This window comes from Scyliorhinus torazame, chromosome 17, assembly GCF_047496885.1.
Source record: "Scyliorhinus torazame isolate Kashiwa2021f chromosome 17, sScyTor2.1, whole genome shotgun sequence".
NCBI lineage: Eukaryota > Metazoa > Chordata > Chondrichthyes > Carcharhiniformes > Scyliorhinidae > Scyliorhinus > Scyliorhinus torazame.
The window spans coordinates 59,336,164-59,361,434 of NC_092723.1; the positions used below are offsets into that span (position 1 = coordinate 59,336,164).

Genomic DNA, 25,271 nt, shown 5'->3' on the forward strand with positions numbered 1-25,271 from the left:
ACCTATGCCTATCCAAACCAGTCTATGCACTCAGCACATGGTGAGGACCTGTGTTGTAAGCTGTAAGCTCTGTCCTTGTAGGAGGCTGCATCCCGAATGAGCGGGAACTCTGATGCCCCCTGTCTCTATAGTGAGTGTGCTCTAACTGGTGATTGGCTGCGGTGTTGTCTGTGTTGATTGGTCCCGCTGTGTGTCCATCAGTGTGTGTTTATCTGCACCATGATATACTGGTGCATATCATGACATACCCCCTTTTATAAAAGAATGTATGTGTGTGGCAATAAATAATGTATGGTGAGAATGTTCCTAACTACGTGTGGGGTGCGAAGATATATTTACAGGACTACGTACATGAGAACTAAGCTATTTACATGGGAAGGTGCCTGGTGCAGAGAAGCAGTATGCAACAAGAGTAACGAGATCAACACTATATACAAACCAGGGAAACGATCAAACAAAGCAACAAAACAATTCAGAGAGTCTATAAGTCCGCAAAGTTCATAAATTAAGTCTCGGAGGTGGGCGACGAATTCTGGTTGACCGCCTCAAGGGTGGGTCGAGAGCCGCCGGTTCAGGAGCGGGCTGGACTGCGTCAGAGTCAGGGGGATGCAGAGTGACAGGGAGCTCTGCATAGTCCGTGGCAGGGTCAGCAGGAGAGCGAGGCGACAGTGGAGGATCACGTGGCGAGCGAGGAACGAGACGAAGGGCGCGTCGATTGCGGTGCAGAATAGAGCCACCCGGTAGATGAACCAGGAACGAGCGGGGGGCCACCTGCCAAAGGACAACAGCGGTCGCAGACCACCCCAATCCGGAAGATGGACGCGGACGTTGGCATCTGGAGCCAGAGCAGGGAGATCAGCTGCACGGGAGTCATGAGCCACCTTGTGCTGTGCACGAGACAGCTGCATCCGGCGAAGGACTGGAATGTGGTCGAGGTCTGGGACATGGATGGACAGCACCGTCGTCCTCAGGGTACGACCCATGAGTAACTGGGCTGGTGACAGGCCAGTGGACAGCGGGGCGGAGCGATAGGCCAGCAAGGCAAGGTGGAAATCGGACACAGCATCGGCAGCCTTGCATAGGAGCCGTTTGACTATATGTACTCCCTTCTCCACTTTGCCGTTGGATTGGGGGTACAGGGGACTGGATGTCACATGGGCAAAATTGTACCGCCTGGCAAAGTTGGACCATTCCTGGCTGGCGAAGCAGGGGCCATTGTCCAACATAACCATGAGCGGAATGCCCTGTCGAGCAAATGTTTCTTTACATGCACAAATGCGGGATGACAATGCGGTCCAGTTTTAGAAGAACCCCGTCTACTACCGCCAGATCATCTCTGATATTATAGAACTGAGGGCATTGGCCCTTGAGCCACCCGTCCGTTAGGTGGCACATGCCACGCTGTAGCAAGGGGTCAGCCGCCGTCTCGCGGTGAATTTGAACAAGGCGTTCATCTGTGGCAGGTTGATTGGAGGCCGCGAATGCCACATGGGCGTCACCCTGGCAGACAAATCCCGCTGGGTCACATGGAGTGTTGACTGCCCTGGAGAGAGCGTCAGCAATGATGAGGTCTTTGCCTGGGGTGTATACCAGCTGGAAGTCATATCGCCGGAGCTTGAGAAGAATACGCTGGAGGCGAGGCGTCATATCGTTCAAGTCTTTCTGTATTATATTGACCAGCGGGCGATGGTCGGTCTCGACGGTGAATTGAGGAAGTCCGTAGACATAACATAATCGTGAAACTTAACCACATCGGCCAGAAGGCCCAGGCACTCCTTTTCTATCTGCGCGTAGCACTGCTCCGTGGGGGTCATCGCACGTGACGCATATGCAACGGGGGCTCATGATGAGGCCTCACCACGTTGAAGGAGCACTGCCCCAATGCCGGATTGACTAGCATCGGTCGAAATTTTGGTCTCCTTTGCTGGATCAAAGCAAGCTAAGACCGGTTGACCGTAAGGGTGGCACACCACTCATCGTCTGGATAAATGCTGTATACCGAGAGAGGATGTATTCTTTGCTTCGGGGACACCCTGGGCGGGATTCTCCACTCCCACGCCGAAGTGGCCGCGCCGTCGTGAACGCCGTCGAGGTTCACGACGGCGCGGAACGGCCCAGGTCCCGACCGATTCAGGCCCTGACAATGGGCCAGTATCGGGGCCGCGTCATCTACCCGCGCCAGGCCTTGTCGCCCGCGTAAAAGCGGCGCCGCATAGATCGGACGTCATCCGCGCATGCGCGGATTGGCCGGCGCCAACCCGCGCATGCGTGGTTGCCGTCCTCTCTAAGTCCGCCCCGCAAGAAGATGGCAGACGGATTTTGCGGGGCCGCGGAAGGAAGGAGGTCATCCTTCAGAGAGGACGGCCCGACGATCGTCGGGCACCGATCACGGGCCACCCCACATCTGAGGTACGCCCCGGTGCAGGATCCCCCCTTGCCCCTCCGCAGGCCGCCCCCCCAGCGTTCACGCACCGCCCACGACTGCAGCGACCAGGTGTGGACGGCGCCGGGGGGAACCCGCCGTTTTGGCCTGGCCGCTCGGCCCATCCGGGCCTCAGAATTGCGGGGGTGCCGGAGAATCGACATTTTGGGTGTCTCCGGCGATTCTCTGGCCTGCGGCCCGCGAAACTCGACTGGGCCATTCCCGCCTCTTGGGAGAATCGCGGGACGGCATCAGACCGGCATCCACGGAAATTTTGGCGGCCCAGGCGATTCTCCCAACCAGCGTGGGAGTGGAGAATCGCACCCCCTGTTTTTTGTAACTATACCGATTCGAAAAGGTGTCTTCGGGTCCTCGGTGTCAATATCGGGTAGTAGGTCCACATCGACTTGGTGACCGTGGGTTGAATGGCCCGGACATTCCTGCGAGTCTGGCCAGAGCGATACGAATTGGCAGGCCGAGCTGATCTGCATAAAGCAGCATAGTATCCACGTTTGCCACATCTCAGGCATTGTTGGGATTTTGTAGGGCATTGCCGCTTTAAATGGGCGGAGCCACAGTTGCCACACGTTGTAGCTTCAGTATGTTCGCTGCGCCACTGCGCATGCGCGGTGCGGCCGTGCGTGGTGCACGCCTTGCGCAGTACGTTCATCGACGTCCCCTCGTTCGGTGCACACAAGCGCGGGAGTCCGCGAAAAGCCGCAAAATGGCCGCCCTTATCCAGGCTGAGGCCCTGGAGTTGCTCGATTGCTTGGAACGGTTCTGCCTCGTGCGGACCTTGCCCGCGCCGTTTCAGCAGCTTGGACGTGTGAATACCGACTAGTGGCGTGTTCGTGTAGCACGAAGGTCTCGATGGCGGGCCCTAGGGTGAGCTGCTTTATCTTGAGGAGCTGCTGGTGTAGGGGGTCCGACTGAACACCAAAAACGATCTGGTCATGTATCATGGAGTCGGAGGTGGGCCCCTAATTACAGGACTGCGCAAGGATGCGGAGGTGGGTGAGAAAGGACTGGAAAGGTTCATCCTTACCCGGTAAACGTTGTTGGAATACATAGCGCTCGAAACTTTCATTCACCTCTATGCTGCAGTGAGTGTCAAACTTGAGGAGGACCGTCTTGAATTTTGATTTATCTTTATCATCAGCAAAGGTGAGTGAATTGAAAATGTGGATGGCATGTTCCCCCAGCCGCGGATAGGAAGAGACCGATCTTCCTGGTGTCCGAGGCATCTTCCCGGTCTGTGGCTTCCAGCTTGAGCTGGAAGCGTTGTTTGAATATCTTCCAGTTGGCCCCAAGGTTACCGGTGATGCGGAGCGGCGGCGGAGGGCCGACGCTGTCCATTTTGCAGGATGACTGCATGCTGGTGGAAGGCAGATCACTTGCAGGTAGGTCTAAGAAGTTCTAACATCCCTCAACTCCTGGTATCATGATGTGTTGGGTGCTCTGGATCCGTGGAACACATACATGCCACCAACACTTAAAATAGTGCAACAGAAACTGTTGAACATACTTTCACTGTGGGTTAACACGATGTTAGATTAAACTAAAGACCTATGCCTGTCCGAACCAGTCTATGCACTCAGCACATGGTGAGGACCTGTGTTGTAAGCTGTAAGCTCTGTCCTTGTAGGAGGCTGCATCCCGAATGAGCGGGAACTCTGATGCCCCCTGTCTTTTCGTGAGTGTGCTCTAACTGGTGATTGGCTGCGGTGTTGTGTGTGTTGATTGGTCCCGCTGTGTGTCCATCAGTGTGTGTGTATCTGCACCATGATATACTGGTGTATATCATGACAGGGGCTTTTCAAATTAATTTGATTTTAAATCCCCCCCCACCCTCCCGACTCGTGAATGTTTATCCTTCACTTCCGGATATATTCAACGTTCTCCCCTTTGCAGCTTTGATGGTCTCTTGCACTCTGGACCTTGGCCTAATTCCTTGCATTTCTCAATCAAAAAGAAATGGGGTAAAATTCATCCACGTTACTCCTTCCACAATCATTTGTTCCAACGCGTTTTTGCTTCTGGTGACAACGATATCACTAAGGTTTCAATACTGCAACAGAATTTAGTTCTGAGTCAAAAAGACTACATGGCTAATTGTGCGTTTGATTGCAGTAAAGGAATTGATATCTTTATAGATCTATGGCACAGATTATGGGTGGGATTTTCCGATCACCGAATGGAGAATCCACATTTATGCTGGAATCGCGGGCGCTGCCGTTTTTGAGGGGGCGATGCCGAAATCGCATTTGGTGATCAGTCGGAGAGTCCACATTTATGCTGGAATCGCGGACGGCGCCGTTTTTGCAATGATCCGCCCCACTCAAAAACGGCGTGCTCAGGGAGTATGCCACACTCCACATGGACGGCCTTAGGACGTCACTTGAGGCCCTCCCCTGATGCTCCGCCCCCCCATGGACCGAGTCCCTGACGGTGTTCGGCCTGTGTCCTCACAACGTTCGGGGACCTCGCATGGTGGCTGCGGACTGTGTCCAGCGCTGCCACAGTGGGGGGGGGGGGGGGGGGTCAGCCATTCCGCTGACAGGGGTGGGGGGGCTTCGGCGGGGGCTGGGGGGACGGGTGGGGGGTGGTCCGGGTGTGGCGAGGGGTGTTACAGGGTGGCAGCTTTTGGCAGGAAGGGTCTATGTGCGGCCGATGACATGTTGCACGGAGCGGCCGCCACTGTGCGCATGCGCGGACACGGCCATTCTGCAGCAGTATCAGCAGGTAAGGGCTTTACGCTCCGCGGCTGCTAGCCCCCCACCTGGCGGAGGATCTTTCTGGTCGTAAGACCAGACCGATCCTGCGGACATAGCTGCAGGATCGGAGAATCCAGCCCTATAGCTTTTAAGCCAGATACAGCTAACCATGTCCTTGGATGGAAACATGGAAATTGATTTAGTGAAGAACCATTTATGTAACAAAAGGATTTCCTCGAGTTGCGACACAAACTGAAAATTCCTGCATGAGCCACTTGAAATCACAGCACATGACCAGCTGCGCAAAAGTAATAATTAGGGGTGGGCAAATTGAAATAAATCATCCGCACACTCTCCAAAAACAATTAGCGGCAAGTTTGATATGCAATTTTTCTTTTGTATTGACTTCCGAGTCTGGGGAGAACCTCTCCCAGGGTCACTGCAGCTGATGCCACAAAATAATAACATTGCAGCTTCTTCCGAAAGCAAGGGGCATATCAGAGGTATTGAGAAAAGCCCAAGGAAATAAAATCACAAACCAGCAACTCGTCCAAAACTCAAATGCTCGGCGGTATCCTTCTAGCCTCCAATCAGCCTTATGTTACCATAGAACTCCTACAGTGCAGAAGAAGGCTATTCAGCTCATCAAGTCTGCACCGACCCCCTGAAAGAGCACCACACCCAGGACCACGCCCCCGCCCTAACAGCCCAACTAACCTGTACATCTTTGGACACCAAGGGGCAATTTAACATGGCCGATCCACATACCCTGCACATTTTTGGACCGTGCGAGGAAACTGGAGCATCTGGAAAACCTGGAGGAAGCCCACGCAGACACGGGAAGAATGTGCAAACTCCACATAGACAGTTTCCCAAGGTTGGAATCGAACCCGGGTCCCTGGCGCTGTGAAGTGGCAGCTAACCACTGTGTCACCATGCCGCACCATGGTTACTCGTCAGAACCCAGTCAAACATCCCCGATGACGAACATGGTCATTTCCATCTCAAAGCGTGAGTAACACAAGTCAAGAGCAACATCTTCAATGCAGCAGGAAGCTTCCCTCTCTATGCCACGGAAGAGGTAAGCCACAGATAGAACAACTCTATTTAGAAAGAAGTAATCTGCACAGACCCGACTGAAAATTAGGGGGATGATCAACGCTCCCTCTAATTCTTTTTGGCGTGTGCTGGTGATTTATTTAAGTGCATGGAGCCTTCCAATTGTATTGCACAGATGACATGTGCTCCAATTTGAAGCAGGTTGGTACCGACCACAAGGTCAGCACAGTACAGGTTCAATATGAAGAGATAGGAAGGGTTTGTGAGAACAGGAACGCTGTGTTAATGGGAGACTTCAATCAGCCAATTATAAACTGTGAAGATTCAACTGGTTAGATTCAAAGTTAGTAAAGGTTAAATGCCTGTTAACTCAGTGGGTAGGGCAAGGCACAAGTGCTAGTGCTCATCTTGACCCGAACGTTAGTGCTACATCAGCAAGGGGCCTGTCAAAAAAGAGATGCAAATATTAAACTATTTCATAGAATAGGCCATTCAGCCCAACAGGTTTACACCATTGACTCCACACAAGTCACCTCCAACCGTTCTACCTCATCGATATGCCCTTCTACTCTTTTCGTCTTCATCTACTTACCTAGACTCCCCTTACATACTTTGCCTCAACCGCACCGCATGGTAACAGGTTCTACACTCTAATCATTCCCTGGGTAAAGAGGTTTTCCTGAATTCCTTCTTAAATTTATTAGTGATGATCTCATATATACAACCATAAGAATAGGACTCCCCCACAAATGTAAACACCTTTCCATTCACTACCTTATTGGACCTCATCATAATTTTTAAAACCTCATTCTTAACCTCATCTTTTCCAGAGAAAAGAGTCCAACCACTTCAATCTTCCCTCGTAACTGTACTCTCTCAGTTCTGGTATTAGCCTTGGTTTGCTCCTCATGCTCCATGTGGGAGGGCGGGAACATTTCCAGTGCCCTGGACCAGCATGTGTGCAGGAAGTATCTTCAGCTGCAGCCCCTGGAAGCCCGGAGTTGCAGCGGCGGCTGGGAACACTGTGGAGCATCCACAAGGTGGAGAGTGTTGTGGTTAGCATGTATAGAGAGGTGGTCACACCACAGGATCAGACTCCACAGGCAGGAAGGGAATGGGTGACCACCAGGCAGAACACGAGAGCCAGACAGGCAGTGTAGGAATCCCCTGTGGTCATTTGCCTGCAAAACAGATATACCGCTTTGGAGACCATTAAAGGAAATGACCTCTCAGAGGAAAGCAGCAGCAGCCAAATTCATTGTACCACGGTTGGTTCTGCAGCAGAGGGGAAGAATAAAAAGTGTGGGAATGCAATAGTTGTTGGGGATTTAATTATAAGGAGAATAGATAGGTGTTTCTGTGGCCACAAACAAGACTCCAGGATGGTATGTTGCCTCCATGGTGCTTAGGGCCAAGGGTGTCTTGAAGCGGTTACAGGACATTCTGGAGAGGGAGGGTGAACAGCCAATGGTCATGGTGCACATCAGTACCAACGACATATGTAAAAAAAAAGGGATGTGGTCCTAAAAGCAGAAGACAGAGAACTAGGAAGAAAGTTGAGAAGTCGGACCTGTAAGCAGGTCAATATGCTGCCCAAGTTTAAAAAGGGTAAATTTAATGCAGTAGTGGGGAACTACTGACCCATTTGTTTCCTTTTTTTATTTGTAGAATAATGGTGTTGGGGAACATCAGGAGTAAATTTGGGAATTATTTGCCAATCAGACATCGATCCTTGACTTTCAATGGGGAAGCTGCTTCCTCACCAATCTCCGTGATCCCTTTGAGGAAGAAACAACCCACGTTGACTCTCATAAACTTGCCATTAATGTGCTTAGGTTTCCAAAATGTATTTAATCAATTTTCAAATAAAAGGCTTCTAGTTAGGTTGAAAGCTGTGGGGATTCAAAGAAAAATTTAGGAATGAATAAGAAAAGGGCAATTAAACAATGAACACTAGTTAGTGGAACAATGTAAGGGTCAGTGAAGTGAAGGAGACATAGGGTGCGATTCAGCAGACTCACTTAGGGGGATTTCCTGAAGCTTGCCAGGAGGATCGGGTCTCCATGAATCATGATCAGCCCCGCGTGGGGCCCGATTTGTGCAATTCACTTGTTGCACTCAGATCCGTGCCGGGCGCAACAGGCTCACTGGATCACTCCCACAGTAACTAATAGCCCTTTATACAGGGCAGTAATCAAAAGCCCCTTATACAGGGCTGTAACCAAGAGCCCTGATTACAAGCCTGCTGTAACCCCGATTACAGGGCTGTACCACAGCCCCGTTACAGGGCTGTAACCAATAGCCCCTTATACAGGGCTGTAACCAATACCACCAGTTACAGGGCAGTAACCAATAGCCCCCTATATAGAGCTGTAACCAATACCACCAGTTATAGGGCAGTAACCAATAGCCCCCTATATAGAGCTGTAACCAATACCACCAGTTATAGGGCAGTAACCAATAGCCCCCTATATAGAGATGTAACCAATACCACCAGTTATAGGGCAGTAACCAATAGCCCCCTATATAGAGCTGTAACCAATATCACCAGTTATAGGGCAGTAACCAATAGCCCCCTATATAGAGCTGTAACCAATATCACCAGTTGTAGGGGAGTAACCAATAACCCCCTATATAGAGCTGTAACCAATACCACCAGTTATAGGGCAGTAACCAATAGTCCCCTATATAGAGCTGTAACCAATACCACCAGTTATAGGGCAGTAACCAATAGCCCCCTATATAGAGCTGTAACCAATACCATCAGTTATAGGGCAGTAACCAATAGTCCCCTATATAGAGCTGTAACCAATACCACCAGTTATAGGGCAGTAACCAATAGCCCCCTATATAGAACTGTAACCAATACCACCAGTTATAGGGCAGTAACCAATAGCCCCCTATATAGAGCTGTAACCAATACCATCAGTTATAGGGCAGTAACCAATAGTCCCCTATATAGAGCTGTAACCAATACCACCAGTTATAGGGCAGTAACCAATAGCCCCCTATATAGAACTGTAACCAATACCACCAGTTATAGGGCAGTAACCAATAGCCCCCTATATAGAACTGTAACCAATACCACCAGTTATAGGGCAGTAACTAATAACCCCCTATATAGAACTGTAACCAATACCACCAGTTATAGGGCAGTAACCAATAGTCCCCTATATAGAGCTGTAACCAATACCACCAGTTATAGGGCAGTAACCAATAGCCCCCTATATAGAGCTGTAACCAATACCACCAGTTATAGGGCAGTAACCAATAGTCCCCTATGTAGAGCTGTAACCAATACCACCAGTTATAGGGCAGTAACCAATAACCCCCTATATAGAGCTGTAACCAATATCACCAGTTATAGGGCAGTAACCAATAGCCCCCTATATAGAGCTGTAACCAATACCATCAGTTATAGGGCAGTAACCAATAGCCCCCTATATAGAGCTGTAACCAATACCACCAGTTATAGGGCAGTAACCAATAGTCCCCTATGTAGAGCTGTAACCAATACCACCAGTTATAGGGCAGTAACCAATAGCCCCCTAGAGGGAGCTGTAACCAATACCACCAGTTATAGGGCAGTAACCAATAGCCCCCTATATAGAGCTGTAACCAATACCACCAGTTATAGGGCAGTAACCAATAGTCCCCTATATAGAGCTGTAACCAATACCACCAGTTATAGGGCAGTAACCAATAGCCCCCTATATAGAGCTGTAACCAATATCACCAGTTGTAGGGGAGTAACCAATAACCCCCTATATAGAGATATAACCAATATCACCAGTTATAGGGCAGTAACCAATAGCCCCCTATATAGAACTGTAACCAATACCACCAGTTATAGGGCAGTAACCAATAGTCCCCTATATAGAGCTGTAACCAATACCACCAGTTATAGGGCAGTAACCAATAGTCCCCTATATAGAGCTGTAACCAATACCACCAGTTATATGGCTGTAACCAACGCTTTCTGTACAGGGCTGTAACCAATACTGCCAGTTACAGGGCAATAACCAATAGCCTCTGTTACTGGGCAGTAACCAATGCCCCTTATGCAAGGAAATAACTAATAGCCCCTGTTACAGGGCAGTAACAAATAGCCCCGGTTACAGGGCAGTAACCAATAACCCCTGTTAGAGGGCAGTAACCAATAACCCCTGTTATGTGGCAGTAAACGTTAACATCTGTTATGTGGCAGTAACTAATAACCCCTGTTATGTGGCAGGAACTAATAGCCCCTGTTATGTGGAAGTAACTAATAGCCCCTGTTATGTGGCAGGAACTAATAGCCCCTATTACAGGGCAGTAACTAATAGCCTGTGTTACATGACAGTAACTAATAGCCCCTGTTACAGGGCAGTAACTAATAGCCCATGTTACAGGGCAGTAACTAATAGCTCATATTATAGGGCAGTAACTAATAGCCCGTGTTGTAGGGCAGTAACTAATTGGCAGTAACTAAGAGCCGCTGTTACATGGGCAGTAACTAATAGCCCTTGTTACAGGGCAGTAATTAATGACCTGTGTTATAGGGCAGTGACTGACGATCCCTGTTATACGGCAGTAACTGATAGCCCTTTAAATAGCGCAGTAACTAATAACCCTTATTACGGGACAGTAACAGTATCTAATAGCCCCTGTTACAGATCAGCAACCAATAACCCTGTTACGCGGCAGTAACTAATAACCCGTGTTACATAGCAGTGACCAATAACCCCTGTTACGCAGCAGTAACTGAAAGCCCCTTATAAAGGGCAGGAATGAATAGCCCCTGTTACAGGACAGTAACAGTAACTAATAGCCCCTGTTAAAAGGCAGTAACTAATAGCCCGTGTTACAGGACAGTAACAGAACTAATAGCCCCTGTTACAGGACAGTAACAGTAACTATTAGCCCCTGTTACAGGACAGTAACAGTAACTAATAGCCCCTGTTACAGGATAGTAACAGTAACTATTAGCCCCTGTTAAAAGGCAGTCACTAATAGCCCCTGTTACAGGGCAGTAACTAATAGCCCATGTTACGCGGCAGTAACCAATATTCATCTTATTCAAATATATGTAAAGTTCTGTATTTTTACTTGTGACAGTCTAGAGGAGTCAAAGCTTCCCAAACATAACTGGCTGCGGACTGCTTTGAAAGACCTCATGGACATGAACCTATTTTTTATTTAATTTCTCCAGTACAGCTCCACACTAACAAATATTCAGACAGTGATGGAGAGTTTTGGAACATTTAATAATCCATGGATATTGTGATGGAATTGTCACTTGTACACAGCAGTGAGTTGCATGAAACTGGCAATCACTGGGTGATTTACGTATTTGTTAATGACTGAACTACTTGCTTTGAAACATCCGAAAAACTGGATTTATTGGCAGTTTGTATTTCACTTGATCAAGGATAATGAGCTGTCCGAGAGGACTGGATAACCCTGGCATCACGTAGCTTTTAATGTGACCATTGTTTCCCTTTGTACATATAGAGAAGACAGATTTTCTAACTATTAAAAACTGCATCCAGAAACTGTCCACCATTAATACTGTATTCTAACTATGTTTCGATAGTGATAGTTTATATATTATACAACTGATTCTTGCCTTGCACCGCCCTGTTTGCTTAAGCTGTACCCCAAACCATTTTCAAACTGGCCAAATGCTATTGACTCATACATGTATTTTTGTTTAACTGCTTCCAATTCTATGTAGACAATAAACACGGTCAGACAGCCCAATCCAGGTTATCACAGAGATACAACACAAGGATGAAGATACGAGTTGGTGCATATGACAGAGGTAATGTGCGGAATTCCCCCAACCCCCACCAGCAGGTTCAATGTTGGGCGATGGGTCGTAAAACTCATCGGAGGCCGGTGTTAAGCTGATTGCATTCTGCTAATGGGAAGCAGATGAAGGCCCGCCTCTAACGTTCCACCCACGCCTGATTTTCTGCGATGGTAGCTGGAAATGGGCAGCACGGTAGCACAGTTGTGAGCACTGTTACTTCACAGCGCCAGGGACCCGGGTTCGATTCCCGGCTCGGGTCACTGACTGTGCGGAGTCTGCACGTTCTCCCCGTGTCTGCGTGGATTTCTTCCGGGTGCTCCAGTTTCCTCCCACAAGTCCGAAGACGTGCTTGTCAGGTGAATTGGACATTTTGAATTCTCTCTCTGTGTACCCAAACAGGCACTGGAGTGTGGTGACTAGAGGATTTTCACAGTAACTTCATTGCAGTGTTAATGTAAGCCTACTTGTGACACTAATAAAGATTATTATTATTAAACCATGCCATTACAAAACATGTCGGAACAACATGGTGTGCAACTGTCAGGACTCATGTGAACAATGCCTGGGACTTCCCCCGGAGTTCGGAAGGAAGGCTGCCAGCAACTCTGGGCCCTGAGGACACCATAGCAGAGGGTGAAGGGAGCATCTACAGGTGGATCTTCCAGATTCGGTGTCATTGAAGAGGTCCATATTCTGTCTCAGGAGGTTCATCACCCATTCTCAGAGTGCTCCTGGAGATCCAGGATGTTGGGCAACTTTTTAATATGGCCCCCCAGATACGACTGCAGACTACATGCTAGCCAGGCCTGACCATCATGGAAAAAGGCGCAAAACACCTTGGTGCATCATTAATGAGGTCAGGGCTGGAATAGACGGACCACACGCCGTCATCAGGTTTGTTGTGTTTTCCCGCTGGCCTCTGCAACAGGATAAACTTCAAAAGTAATTCATTGGATGAAAATAGACTTGGGACATGCTTCAAACATGCACTATGCCAATGTGAGTGCATTTGCTTTCTGCTCCTAACAAGTGAAAAATGTCTGCTCCTCCAGAACTAAAGAGAAGCACTTTCCCAAGTCAACAACAAGCATGGTCCTGTTGGACACCGACAACTTTGAGTGCCGCATTTGGTCAGTACTTAGTGTCGTATCTGGGACGACATTACAGCCTGTGAAACTTGTGCTTTGGCATCAAAGTGAGCACTGGTAAATCAGATTGGTACCTGTGGAATCACAGTTAAAATAGCTTCACAATTTACTCTGGGATGGAGACAATTCCTCTTGCAGTGGTGGGAGAAATTTGCAGCTGAACATTTGTACCAATGAATGAGAGAGGTTGTGTACAAGCTCAATCAGGGGTTGAATAATCTGTATGACGATGCATCAAAGACCCCAGGGAGATGGATAGCCATCATGCATCACGCTCAAGTAGTGTTCAATCATATCTTGGGAATTAACTTTTTTTAAACTGAGTCCATTTTAATGTGTTTGTAAACCAACTCGGTGACTGAGCAGTAACGTGTAACTGCCACAAATAATAGGTGTTTGAAGAGAAAGATTTTATTTTAAACAGTATAGAAATTTCCACAAAATATGTTTTATATTTATTTTTCTTTCCCTTTTTCTTAACTTCTTTTCCCAAATTCGCATTCCAACCACCTAGTTTCCTCAAGGTCAGACTTCTCCCATCGGATCCCGGGACCATCCAGAAGCAGCCGCCGACCGCGGGAAAAGCGGAGGAGCAGGTGAGACCAAAGCAACGTGCTTTCAAGACTCCCCTTCCCAGCATACTCCTGGCAAACGTCCAAACGATCGAAAACAAGCTGGATGAACTTAACGCTAAACTTACCTCTCAGAGGGAAGTAAGAGACTGCTGTGTGCTCTGTTTCACAGAGACATGGCTCACTCATACCTCACTGGACTGTGCCATACAACCTGATGGCTTCTCAATACACCGGACGGACCACACGCCGTCATCAGGCAAGTGAAGAGTGGAGGGGTTTGCCTCCTCATCAACTCCTGCTGGTGCTCGGATGCTGCGACCCTGGTGACCTACTGCTCCCCAGACCTGGAATGCCTGACCGTAAAGTGCCGCCCGTACTACCTTCCACGTAAGTTCACTTCAACAATTATCACAGCGGTTTACATCCCACCCCAGGCAGAAGTGAAGAAGGCGCTGGACGAATTGTACACAGTTATAAATAACAATGAAACAGAACACCCGGAGGCCTTGTTCATTGTGGCCGGGTCTTCAACAAGGCCAACCTCAAGAGAGTACTGCCAAAATTCCAACAACACATCTCCTGTCCCACCAGGGGTACCAACCACGGCTACACCAAAATCAAGGGCCTACCGATCCATCCCCCGACCGCACTTTGGAAAATCGGACCATAAGACGGTGCTCCTTCTCCCGGCATACAAGCAGAAACATAAGTGGGAGAATCTGGTTAAGAAGGTCATGCAGCGTTTCTCTGAGACATCAGAAGAGCCCCTACGTGACTGCACGGAGTCAGTGGACTGGTCCATATTTAAGAACTCAGCGACCAACCTAAGTGAGTATGCCGCCACTGTCACAGACTTTATCAGCAAATGTGTAGATGCCTGCGTGCCAAAGAAAGCAGTACGTACGTTCCCCAATCGGAAACCATGGCTTTAATCGGGAGATTGACTCCCTACTGAAGGCCATGTCAGAGGCATTCAAGCCAGGCAACCCTGACCTATACAAGAAATCCAGGTTCGACCTCCGCAAAGTCATCCAGGATGCCAAGAGATAATATCAGACCAAGCCAGAGTCACAGACTAGCGTCATGGACTCTCGTCGGTTGTGGCAAGGGTTAAACAACATAATGAGCTACAAAGCGAAGCCGAACAGTATCTCCGGCAGCAGCGCACCCCTCCCTGATGATCTCAATACATTATATGTTCGAGCAGGAAACCACTGTCAACTGCCCAAGCAGCCTCGGACACACCCATATCCACTGTCACAGCTTCCGAAGTCAGATCAGCCTTCTTGAAAGTGAACACTCGGAAGGCAACGGATCCTGAAGGGATCTTTGGTCGTGCAGTCAGATCCTGCACGGACCAGCTGGCAGATTTGTTTGCGGACATCTGCAATCTCTCCCTACTCTGTTCCGAGGTCTCCATCTGCTTCAAGACAGCCGCCATCATACCGGTGCCAAAGAAGAACCAGGCAACGTGCCTCAACGACTATCATCCGGTGGACTTGACATTGATCGTAACGAAGTGTTTCGCGAAGTTGGTCATGACACACATCACCTCCATACTCACAGAGTGCCTAGATCCACTGCAATTCACTTACTGCCACAACCGGTCCACAGCAGATGCCATCTCCCTGGCCCTACATTCATCCCTGGAGCATTTTGACAACAAGGACTCCTACATCAGACTCCTATTTATTGACTATAGCTCCGCCTTTAACACTATAATCCCAGCCAAGCTCATATCAAAACCTCAAAACCTAGGACTTGGCTCCTCTCTCTGTAATTGGATCCTTAACTTCCTGACCCAGAGACCACAATCAGTAAGGATACACAACAACACCTCCTCCACGATAGTCCTCAATACTGGGGCCCCACAAGGCTGCGGACTTAGCCGCCTACTATACTCCCTATACACACACTACTGTGTGGCAGAATTTGGCTCCAACTCCATCTACAGGTTTGCTGATGACATGACCATAGTGGTTTGGATCTCGAACAACGATGAGTCAGAGTACAAGAGGGGGCTAGAGAACCTAGTGGAGTGGTGTAACAACAACAACCTCTCCCTCAATGTCAGCAAAGCTAAAGACCTAGTCATTGTCTTCAGGGAGCAAAGTATCATACACACCCCTGTCTGCATCAATGGGGCCAAGGTAGAGATGGTGGACAGCTTTAAATTCCTAGGTGTGCACATCACCAACAATTTGTCCTGGTCCACCCACGTCGAAGCTACAACCAAGAAAGCACAACAGTGCCAATACTTTCTCAGGAAACAAAGGAAATTTGGCATGTCCACCTTGACTCATACAAACTTTTACCGTTGCATCATGGAAAGCATCCTATATGGCTGCATCACAGCATAGAATCTTAGAATTTACAGTGCAGAAGGAGGCCATTCGAGCCATCGAGTCTGCACCAGCTCTTGGAAAGCCCAAGCCCACACCTTCATCCTATCCCCATAACCCAATAACCCCACCCAACCTTTTTGGACACTAAGGGCAATTTAGCATGGCCAATCCACCTAACCTGTACATCTTTGGACTGTGGGAGGAAACCGGAGCACCCGGAGGAACCCAATGCAGACACGGGGAGAACGTGCAGACTCCGCACAGACAGTGACCCAAGCTGGGAATCGAACCTGGGACCCTGGAGCTATGAAGCAACTGTGCCAACCACTATGCTACCGTGCTGCCCCATGGGTAAGGCAACTGCTCCGCCCAAGACCGTAAGAAACTACAGATCGTGAAACACCACCCAGTCAATCACACGAACCTGCTTCCCATCCATTGACTCTGTCTACACCTCCCGCTACCTTGAGAAAGCGGGCAGCATAATCAAAAACCCCTCCCACCTAGCTTATTCACTCTTCCAACTTCTTCCATCAGGCAGGAGACACAAAAGTCTGAGAATACAGATTCAAAAACAGCTTCTTCCCTGTTGCTATCAGACTCCTCAACGACCCTCTAATGGACTGATTTGATCTCTTCACACATCTTCTCCACTAAGGAGGACTACACTCCTGTATGCTTCACCCGATGCCTGTATCTATGTATTTACATTGCTTATTTTATGTTTGCCCTATGTATTTTCTTTTCATGTACGGAATGATCTGTCTGAGCTGTGCATAGAACAATACCTTTCAACATACTTTGGTACACGGGACAACAAACAAATCCAATCCATCTCCCTTCATAATTTAGCCCTCTAAATCTCAGTAAATCTACCTAGTAGATTTCTAGTAAATTTACCACGGCCAATGTAGCCCTGATACTCCAAATTAAACACAGTATTTGAGACAGGGTCTGAAAAGGCTCTATGCAACTGAAGTATAATTTACTCCCCTATGTATTTCAGCCCCTTGAGATAAAGGCCAACATTGCACTAGCCTTTTTGATTGTTTAATTTTTGTACCTGCCCACTGGCAGTTAATGATTTTTGTATAATCATATTTCTTTTCTCCTCTATTGCCCATAGTTTTTCACCATTTAGAAAATACTCCAATTTGTCTTTATTGATTTTGAAGTCAAGAACCTCACACTAACCCATACTGAACTCCATTGGTCATACGTTTGTCCACTCAATCTGACCATGCACCATCGCAACTTCCTGTTCCTTCTAATTTAGTCATAGAGTTTTACAGAACAGAAAGAGACCCTTCAGCCATGCACCGCCGGCACTGGTGGATTTATGAGCATCAACTTGGATATAAAACTCCTTTAATAAATATGATGAAGAGTTGAAGCCCCAGAAAAGAATGGTACTTGTCACATCCAATGGAGAAGCAAAAAAAGAAAAAAGATTAACAGGGGATACATCTCTTACTCAGTGACATGTATGTACCTTCAGCGATTAGAGGGAGAGGACAATGAATGAGATCAGGGGAAGCGCGGGAAATCAAATGGTTCATGTGCGGAGTCCTGAAAAGAATGAAAATGCAGGCAAATGTTAACATTTGTAAGGGAAGAAGACAAGTCTTTGGCCCAAGGGAGTGCAGGGTAGGAGAACAAAGAAAAGTGCAACACAGGAACAGGCCCTTCGGCCCTCCAAGCCTGCATCGACCATGCTGCCCGTCTCAACTAAAACCCCCTACCCTTCCAGGGACCATATCCCTCTATTCCCATCCTAGTCGCCCCTTGTCAAGTCGCCCCTTAAAAGTCACTATTGTATCTGCTTCCACTACCTCCTCCAGCAGCGTGTTCCAGGCTCCCACCACTCTATGTGTAAAAAACATGTCTCGTATATCTCCTTTAAACCTTGCCCCTCGCACCTTAAACCTATGCCACTTAGTAATTGACTCTTCCATCCTGGGAAAAAGCTTCTAACTATCTACTCTGTCCGTGCCCCTCATAATCTTGTAGACTTCTATTAGGTCGCCCCTCAACCTCCGTCGTTCCAGTGAGAAAGAAACCTCTCCAACCTCTCCTCATAGCTAATGCCCTCCATACCAGGCAACATTTATTGTAAATCTTTTCTGTACTGTCTTCAAAGCCTCCACATCCTTCAGGTAGTGTGCCGACCAGAATTGAACACTATATTCCAAGTTAAGGGTGAAAGTTCTGATACATGTCAGGAAATGAGGTGAGTGAAGAAGTGGTGTGTTTGGTATTCCAATTCCAATTCTCTGCACCTAGTGGTGCACTAAGGCAGATGTTTGTCTGCTTCCATAGCTAGTAATTCCTGGAACAGGTCGCTAGTCTGTTGCCAAGGGCTTATAGCTTTGAGGGGCTCCACTCTACATGAAGCGTGGCTGACCAGGTGTCTCTCCAACTCTTACAGCCAGCCATTGGCGTGTTTGGAAGGATTTGCAGGTTGATACACTCAATCTGTTTGGCTGCATTATGAAGGCATCTTCCTTGGCCATCAAGTCCTGTGGTGGGACATGAATCCAAAGCTTCTGCCTCAGAGGCAGGGACTCTAACCACTGCACCACAAGACCTCGTGGTTTGCAATGAGAAGAGAAGTGATTTATTTAAGGTGTTTTTAGTGTCCTAGTAGAGGGTGCACAGTTGGACCAAATGAGAAAACATTTGGCTGCTGAAAGGATTTGCAAACGGTTTGCTCAGAGAAGGTGGTACAATCATTTTTCGATTGTTCCTGGGACATTTCAGGTAATTGGAAAAGTGCAACTTTACTCTGATCTAAGGGCACCAACAAGTTTGACACACACCATATTCAAAAATGCACAGAAAATATGTTATCTTATCATGGTATCATCTTGTCCTTAGAACAAACACTATCTACTGTTGCAAAAAATAGACGGCAATATTATTCTCCTCCTTCTGATGGTATGCCTCTTGCTGCAATTGAGCACCATAGACCTAATCCTCTTTTCAACCAACATAACAGATGCAGCTTCTGACAAGGATCTCGGTAAAGTGACGTGGATCAAGAACTTGAACGAGTTTTCCTTATCCCCACTTCCTGTCCTAGACCAGGAGCATTGGGGTAATTCGAGAACGCCACTGCTGCCCTGTCTGAATACAGTAACAATCAGGGACTGAACCTTCCGATTCTGTCTGACTCAATAACATGCCAGCAGACGTCATTACTCATTGAGCTATTAATGCAGCTGAATATTGGATGCAGTGAAGCCAAATCTGGCATCCAAAAACAGCAAACAAGTAAATAAGCAATGGTGGACAATATATACTGGAGAGGAGCGGGGAGGGGTAGGAGATGTTGGAGGAAGATCACTGAAGACAGGGTTGAAGGGGTAGGTTTTGAGGAATCTTCTGAAAGGAAAGAGAATAACACATCAAGGAGGAGCCTTTTAGAATACCAGGGCCATGCAGAGAAAGGAAAGGGGACAAGAGGTTTGGTACAGAATGATGATTGAACTAAAATAGCTATGCAAGATTTAAATCCAGGATAAGTTGCCAGCATTGGCGTTTTGGATAGGTTGGAGTTAGGGCAGGGTCTCCCAAATTGTTCCAGCCGCAGAACCCTTTGGACCCTCCCAGGAGCACTGAAGGAACCCCTGAGAAACCCACAAAAAAATGCACATTAGGTATCTACATACAAAACAAACTTAAAAGATGCTTTGATGCTTTGTACATTTTTAATGGGAGCACCCACTCTCACCCAGACCTGCCCTTACCAACACCCTCACCCACAACCTCACTCACTTCTCTCACCCACTCACTCTCCTCTCAAGCCCCGTGGCCCTGGCTTCTCTAGGTGCCCCCCTAGGCCCAACCCCTCTCAGGCACCCCCGGCCTCTGCTCCTCTTGCCCGTGTCACAATATGTGGATATTGTAAAGCACATAAAGGGTTAATGTAACATTGCTTCTCTAGTCACCATATAGTGCTCTGGAGCAACCATATAAATATCCTTGACCTCTGGGAGATGGTGGGAGACACAGGATAGAGTTGAAGGGAGCCAGACAGAGTAGGTGTGAGATAGTTTAACTAATAGAATAATTTAGTATTGTAGAAGTGTAATGCAATATTTACTTATCTAATCTCTTGGATAATGCTCAAATCTAATTAAGTGGTGTAATAAATTAGCTTTGTTTGTTAAACACTGCTTGTTGTTCTTTGTTCACACTACAGCCTTCACCACCCTGAAGAGCAAAAACAAAGAGCACAACAGACTGGCCTATCCCAGATCGCCTGGAGGAAACTCAGAGTTAGGATATTAAGTGTACAGAGTTTTTGACAGCAGCTGAATAGGATGGCTTTGGCCTCAAGGAACAACAAACAGAGGGATCGTCATGGAGTTAAGGAAGACAACAGAGGAGTGAAGCTGAACATCAGTGGCATACAGATTATTTATTCCTTCATGGGATGTGGGTGCCACTGGCAAGGCCAGAATGTGTTGCCCAACCCTAACTGAACTTGAACTGAGTGGCTTGCTAGGCCATTTCAGAGAGTAGTTAAGAGTCAACCACATTGCTGTGGATCTGGAGTCACACATCGGCCAGACCAGGTAAGAATGGCAGATTTCCTTCCCTTAAGGACATCAATGAACCAGATAGGTTTTTACAGGCAATTGATGATAGGTTCAAGGTCACCACGACTGAGACTAGCTTTCAATTCCAGGTTTATTTTCCTTATGAATTGAATTTAACTTTGACTAACGGCCATGGTGAGCCCAGAACACTTCTCTAGATTACTAAATCCAGTCATATTACCATAACACCACCATCTTCTCCTATTATGTCACCAAGGGGTGGGATGTAGTTGACAAATACAGTTAACAAGACAGTAAAACTGTGTTCTAACACTGCAGGAATGACAATGTTATTGGCCCATTCAATTCAGATTATATACGTCCTCTTAAGTATTCCTCCTCTACCTAATTCTAAACTAATGAAACCATGAAGCATTCTCTCTTGTCAATCACAGTCAAGCGTGAGCTCTTAACCTTTAGGCTTTAATTTACATAATTCATGTTTGTACCCCAGGGGTCATACAGCCTTGATTACTGCATTATGTAGGTTTGAAACATTTCAGCTGCTTATGTCATTGGAATGGTTTCCTGTTACAGATCTATGGCTTCATTCTATTTACAAAGCTTGGAGGAAGATTGTTCTGGCCGTTGTACAGCAGCATTGTAAACATGTTCTTTTTGAATGAATTTACGATATTGCTGCACTATTGCTCTCTCCTACGCTCTGGCTCTTTTCTTTTCTCAGGCTCATAGCTTATCCATTTCCCTTGATGCTGTTTTTCTTCACTCGTTCATGCCACAAGAACTCCCCTCTGTTTCATTCCCTTCTCTACCTTTTCTGTCATCTCCTGACAGTTGTTCTGCTCCCTCCTATTGCCATACCCCAGCCAGAGAGGTCTTATGGCTTCAAGACTCATATCGAGTCACACCTCACGAGTCCGACCATCGCCATCATCCTTATACTTCTATCATTTCCAGGTAAGGAATACTAATTGAAACTCTGAGATTTGAGCGGAATCCCAAAATACTCCATTGTTCGCAAAGTGCACACCAAAAGACTGGAAGCACCTCAGCTAAAATGGTAAACTGGCTGCCATTTTGAAGTTCCACAGTTTATACCCATCTATTTAATGGCTTAACTCAAGCTGAGTTAAGGTAGGTTGTCTGCCAAAACCCCATGAATTTGGGGAAATTCAAATTGTCTCTGTCGGGCGAGGGGATTCTTGGTTTCATTTTATTGAAGATTAAATTCCAAACTGTCCAACCATGCAAGCATATTTCCAAAGTTTTTTGCGGAGGGGATATGAAAATCTCCATTTGTGTCTTCAGATGCACTAACAGTAATTTAAATACTTTGTTAAACGAGTGAAGAAACTGTAATTTATCCTCGCATCTTGCTAAACTGGTGATCAATGCTTAGCAGTAGGTGCCTCCGTGGGAGATGCAGACAATACTGACCTTTGCAAGTCTTCCTGTCAGGCTGCAATGTGAAGCCGACCGGGCAACTGCAGCGCACTCCGGTGGCAGCATCCTGACAGGTGCTGTCGCAGCCTCCGTTATTCACAGCGCAGGTCTCTGTGGGAAGAGAAACAAAATGGGTGGAGATCAAACCAGCATGAGATTAAATGCCACCAGGGACAACTTTACAGTGCAAATTACAACAGTGACCGCACTTCAAAAGTGCTTAATTGACAGTAAAGTGCTGTGAGACATTTAGGGATCAGGAGGGGTGCTATTTAAATGCAAGTCTTTCTTTACTTTCATCAGGGACATCAGAACTCCCTGTCCAGACACACCCCTCAGTCCAGGGTTCAATAGAACTGGAGCCACTGGCTTTTCCTTTTAGTTAGAGCCATGAATATAGGAGTTGGTAACTTGCTAATTTTGTATACCAATTATATAGGCCTTCCCCATTCCAACATAGCTGTCTTCTCAGAGTACTGTGAACTCTTGCCGTGGTTGTCGTTCTTCATGCCTGAACTTAGACCCTGGTGATTTCACCCGATCTTTAGTTTTAGCCTGGATTCAATTAAAACCTGAATGTCCGATGACCCAAACTGATGGCAGGGCTATCATACGAGAACAGAAAGATCACAGTGGTTTATAGGGTGGTATTTTGCCAGTAAATTTCTCTCTTTTGTTTTCCAATTTCCTACCTGATACCCCCCACCACATACATGTTACTGTCTCTTTAGTGAGACATGCCGTATGTGCTATCTCCATCCCTCTTCTACCACCTTCTACTCCAGAGGCTGGTCAAGCTCAGGAAACCCACACAAGGCTGAGGCTGAATGGCAATAGAAATGGAGATTTGAATTTGGGTTTCCTGAAGTAAAATTCAAAAGTATAAATAACTCGACAGATCAGAGGCCATGCAGATTCCCCTGAATAAAAGTGATTTGCAATGTGCTGAGCTTCCTGGAAATCTTTCTGCAGCAAAATGAAAGTAAGTGACTCGGTGTCACATGACAACACAATCTAATTAATGTCAATTGATCAGTTCCACATGTCTTAGACTAACATCACATGACACTGAATCTAAACAGATCCTCTCTTAAATCACTTGGCCAACCAGTTAAACATAGAACTGCTTTCTCACATGGAACCCATCAGCAGGTGGAATGATTTTTCTTTGAAGACTCCATCATTGAACCAAATATTGATGCAGCGCTGCTGTCGTGCACGGTTTAGATCAAAGGTGGTGTCATCAATTCTTACAGTATATAGAAGGGCAAGGGCATGGAGTTGACAACTTAGTATGATCATACTTGGAATGCACGTGCAGTCCAGGGTCAGGATTTGGCTGTCCTGCTTGCCCATGAAAGATCTGGACAAGGTTCAAAAACATGCAAAAGAACAAAACTGATCCCAAATTGCAGGAGTGAGCTAGGAACACAGGTTAAAAGAGCCAACACGAGGTCTTGGAGCGCAGTGAGTAGTGCTCCTGCCTCCGAGCCAGGAGCTCTGGGTTCAAGAACTTGATGGCCCAAGGAAGGTGTGCTCATGACATGAGCAAACAGGTTGATTCGCAGCTTGAAAATCCTTCCAATATGACAGGTGGGAAGAGTGGGAAAGTCTCCTCGTCAGCCAGAACTGTGTGTTAGCAGCAGCGCAACAGGCTGTGTTTAAAAAAAACCTCCACGCACAGGTTCTTGCCACGGGCTGCACTCTATGGCCAATGTCCTCCTCGCTTTGAGGGACAGCCAGAAGGAGCAAATAGCTACGGGAAATGGGGATGCTTGTTGAATACATTAAATAATTTAAATGGAAATCTTTATAAAGAAGGTTAGCAGGACTATTACTAGTAGGCAGGCAGGTAAATATGCAGATTTTAAGTGCACCGACTCCGATGTGAGTCTGAGAAAAATGAAAAATGAGCTGAACTTTAATGAACCAAAACATACGTCATTATTTCTCTTTTGATCTTCTCGGTTCTCTGTTAAATGGAAAGCACCCTTTATATGTCATGCTTAAGGAAGACTTGGCAATTTTTATAATACAAAAACCTAGAAAAGCTTCTTAGATTCTTAAAACCCCAAAGTCTTTAGAAGCAGTTCTCACGAAAGGCAATTAACTTATCGCAGGTGTTTCTCTTTAAATTCCTGTTTATATTCCTCTGCCAGGATTTTGTTAACTGCTTCCTGCTCAGGCTTCTGCAATCCTCCTGGCCCAGAAGCAGCGCTCCAAAGGTATTTACCTCTTCCGTGAAGTAGTCCTCTCTTCCATTCAGCTGCCGGGTTTCCCAAGGCCTGGGAATCTCGGCCGGCCAGGGTTAAACCTGGAAAACAGGTTAAATCTGAGGTAGGCAGCCACATTACAATATGTAAATGACCAAACTACCTCCCCAGAATGGGTTACCTGCCTGGCTACCCCATTAGAACCAAAATGGGTGGCGGTGTTCAGGTTTGAGATTTATAAAATTTTAACATCTCACCTGACACCACTCATTTTACTTTGCACTTAAAATAACTACCATAGTTCCCAGATTATAGCGGTTAAAATTGTCTTATAGGAACACTTAGTAAAATGATAAAGAGCAAAAACAACCCTGAAACCCCAACAATCCCTTACTCACAAGTCCTTTATGTTACCCAATTGTCTCTCTTCCATTTTGGAGCATGACAGAGAGATGGGGATTAGCAAATAATGAGGGGAAGGAAGGTGGATAATAACATTTCAGTACAGTTCTGTAATTAGTCTTAATTAGTGGAGGTTAGGCAGCAGATCCTGAACCGCTGGGCACAATTTACTGATGGTGAACTGACTGCAGTGAAACCTCAACTATTGACCTACGTGCAACGTACATTCGACTCTACGTATAAAACATTTCAAAAGTATTGGGGGTGGTGGGGCAGCATTCATTCAAATATTCTTGACCCTGTCATCCATAACAAGCATTTAAAGTTTTCTGTTGGCTCGACTGTGCTCTGCAAGTCACAGGAGTACAATAAAAAAGCCAGCGATGATTCCCAATTGAGTGCTGGCAGCCAACGTAAACACTGCAAACTATGTAATGTGAGGCCTTTGGAGAATTCATTAGCATCGAACAAATGTAAAATGTGTTAATTTTTTCCAAACAAAAACACGCCATTTGGTATTTGATGTTTTGTTTTAAGCTGAACTAATTCTGAGGCATCTAATTGTTGCAGTGGAATTAATTGTACTTCAGT

At 46.8% G+C, this 25,271-nt stretch overlaps 1 protein-coding gene across 2 annotated transcripts in view; it reads right to left on the reverse strand.

The window, feature by feature from the left end:
* Positions 1–25,271, reverse strand: part of LOC140393894 (signal peptide, CUB and EGF-like domain-containing protein 3) — a 520,338-nt gene that overhangs the window by 144,687 nt on the left and 350,380 nt on the right. Inside the window, exons 7-8 of one of the 2 annotated variants that reach the window (XM_072480490.1) lie at positions 24,299–24,379; positions 22,060–22,176 (exon numbers count right to left, since the gene is read on the reverse strand). In XM_072480490.1, the coding sequence (XP_072336591.1) occupies positions 22,060–22,176; positions 24,299–24,379 (198 nt within the window). The remainder of the gene's footprint in view (positions 1–22,059; positions 22,177–24,298; positions 24,380–25,271) is intronic. The other variant, XM_072480491.1, reaches the window with a different exon arrangement.